Source organism: Aplysia californica, unplaced genomic scaffold (assembly GCF_000002075.1).
Source record: "Aplysia californica isolate F4 #8 unplaced genomic scaffold, AplCal3.0 scaffold00467, whole genome shotgun sequence".
NCBI classification, from domain to species: domain Eukaryota; kingdom Metazoa; phylum Mollusca; class Gastropoda; order Aplysiida; family Aplysiidae; genus Aplysia; species Aplysia californica.
The window spans coordinates 595,810-598,059 of NW_004797737.1; the positions used below are offsets into that span (position 1 = coordinate 595,810).

General features: G+C 47.3%; 1 protein-coding gene across 1 annotated transcript; it reads left to right on the forward strand.

Moving 5' to 3' along the window:
• Nucleotides 1–1,317: 1,317 nt before the first annotated feature.
• LOC101858881 (agrin) lies at nt 1,318–2,072 on the forward strand (the record flags this gene model as incomplete). The annotated part of the gene is given in 1 exon segment (XM_013086429.2): nt 1,318–2,072. A coding segment is annotated over 1 exon segment (496 nt), but the record flags the coding sequence as incomplete, so codon positions are not given.
• Between the last annotated feature and the right edge of the window lie 178 nt (nt 2,073–2,250).

The window sequence follows — 2,250 nt, forward strand, 5'->3', positions numbered from 1 at the left end:
GTGTGTGTGTGTGTGTGTGTGTGTGTGTGTGTGTGTGTGAGTGTGTGCGTCTATGCGTGTCTATTTTATATGTGTGTGTGTGTGTGTTGCTGTCTTTGATTTGAGCCAGGGAGAGTTACGGTGCCGATGACTGCCAATAAGGCGGAGAGAGGTGGTGTGGTGATGGGGCTGGACAACGAGTCGCTTTATCAAAATCCGGATAATATGTTAGTGCATCTCTTCGTCAAATAAATATGATATGAACCGCTCCGTCAAATGGGTTAGAACCACATCGACGAACGGGTTAGGCTAGCTTCACTTCATTCAACAAGTGGGTGCACCCACTTCGGCAAACGGCTCAGGAAGGAGAGTTAGGAGTCTGAATTCGGATAATGTTTCATTGAGAATTGTCCGGTTATCCTTATAGTATAGTTTATCCGGATTTTACCAACCTCTAGTGGAAGTCGCGACGGCTCGGCCAGAGACCCTGTATGTGGTGACACCAACGACCCGCGTCTCTCTCTGCGCGCGCTTCACAGCCCAAACCGGGGACAGACAGACAGACAGACGGACGCATACAGCACGCAGAAGGAGAGAAGGAGAGAGAAGGAGAGAGAGAGAGAGAGAGAGAGAAGCAAACGCCAGAAAGCGATCGCACCTGGGTTGGTTTATCCCGTGCACACAAAAAGTTGGTTCATTCTTTCCCACAAGGTTTTGGGCCACGGATTATTGCAGCAGAAAGTGTGTCCGTCTGTGTGCTTCCAAGACGCCCGTGTGATATTTTTCGGTGTGAGGAAGGAAGGAGGGAAGGAAGGACGGACGGACGGACGGACGGAAAGAAGGAGGGAGTGAGAGAGTGGGTGAGTGAGTGAGTGAGAGAGGAGGGAGGGAGGGAATGCGACGCGTGGATTTCATTTCTTCAGTGTGATAGTTACAGTGTGGTGATGACATTCTGATTGTGTAGATAGATAGATAGATAGACAGATAGATAGATAGATAGATAGATAGATAGATAGATAGATAGATAGATAGATAGATAAAGAGAGAAAGGGATAGACAGATAGACAGAGATACAGATAGAGAGAGTGAAAGTTAGTAAGAGAGAAACAGTAACAGAGGAAGAGACAGAAAGAGAGAAAACGAGATAGATAGATAGCTATGTAGAGAGATAGAGAGATAGACAAAGAGAGAGAGAAAGTGAAAGTTACTAAGAGAGGAACAGAGAGAGACGGAAAATAGGTAGATCTAGATAGATAGAAAGGTAGATAGATAGAGGAGAGAGGGAGAGAGAGAGAGAGAGAGAGAGAGAGAGAGAGAGAGAGAGAGAGAGAACGATGATGGTGATCATGCATGTATGAGCTTACTTCACTTCATATGTACAGATGCACAATCGAGTTTCGCCTTTAAAAAATCCAATTTCGATGTATTCCAGGAGATGATCATTCATTTGATTTCTTTGAGTGTGTGTTGATGATTTTGGATGTGAAGATAGGTGAGTGAAATTCTTGTGATCCGCCAGGATTGGCGTCGTTTATTTCTGTGGAATTTATCGTCAGAAATTGAAAAAAATTAAACAGCCAAAACCCTGCCAAACAAAATGTCTCCCCATCCGTACCCATCTATGGCTGACCTACGTGTCGTGGTACTTTTCGTTTCGGCGCTGCTGTGTGCCTATTCTGCATCGGCGGACGACGAAACGAAACGATTGTGGAACTGCCACGACAAAGGGATTAACGACAGAACCGACATGGCCATGGTTGTCGTGTCGGGCACCGTCAAGAAACTCATGTCGGACGAGCTCCACTCCACCAACGAAATCCGCATGTTTCGGGGAGAGGTGGAGATCAAACGAATCTTCAAAGGCGGCCAGGTGGTGGATACCTTGGCAACCATAACGCCTGGTCTGCTCCGTCAGCACAAGATGGTGATGGTGGAGGGGTTCGGCGACCCAGAGATCTGCGACAATGTGGTCAAGGAGAGGGATACCAAGATCTTCATGCTCAGCCCGAACGGCAACGGCGAGCTGAAGCTCAACTCTTCCGTCGTGCCTCTCACGCTGCACAATTTGGACTACGTGGATTCTGTCGTGAATCGTGAGTACCCTACTTTAACCTGTACTGTACGTTTTGTAGTTTCGTTCGTTAAAGTTCAAAGCTGAACGCCAGAACCCCTCAGTTGCCAGGTAATCGTTAAGGGGGAACTAAGCGTGAGACTGGCAGAAAATCCAAAATCATGCAAAGAATGGCGCTTCTTCAGCAGTTCTCCCCCCCC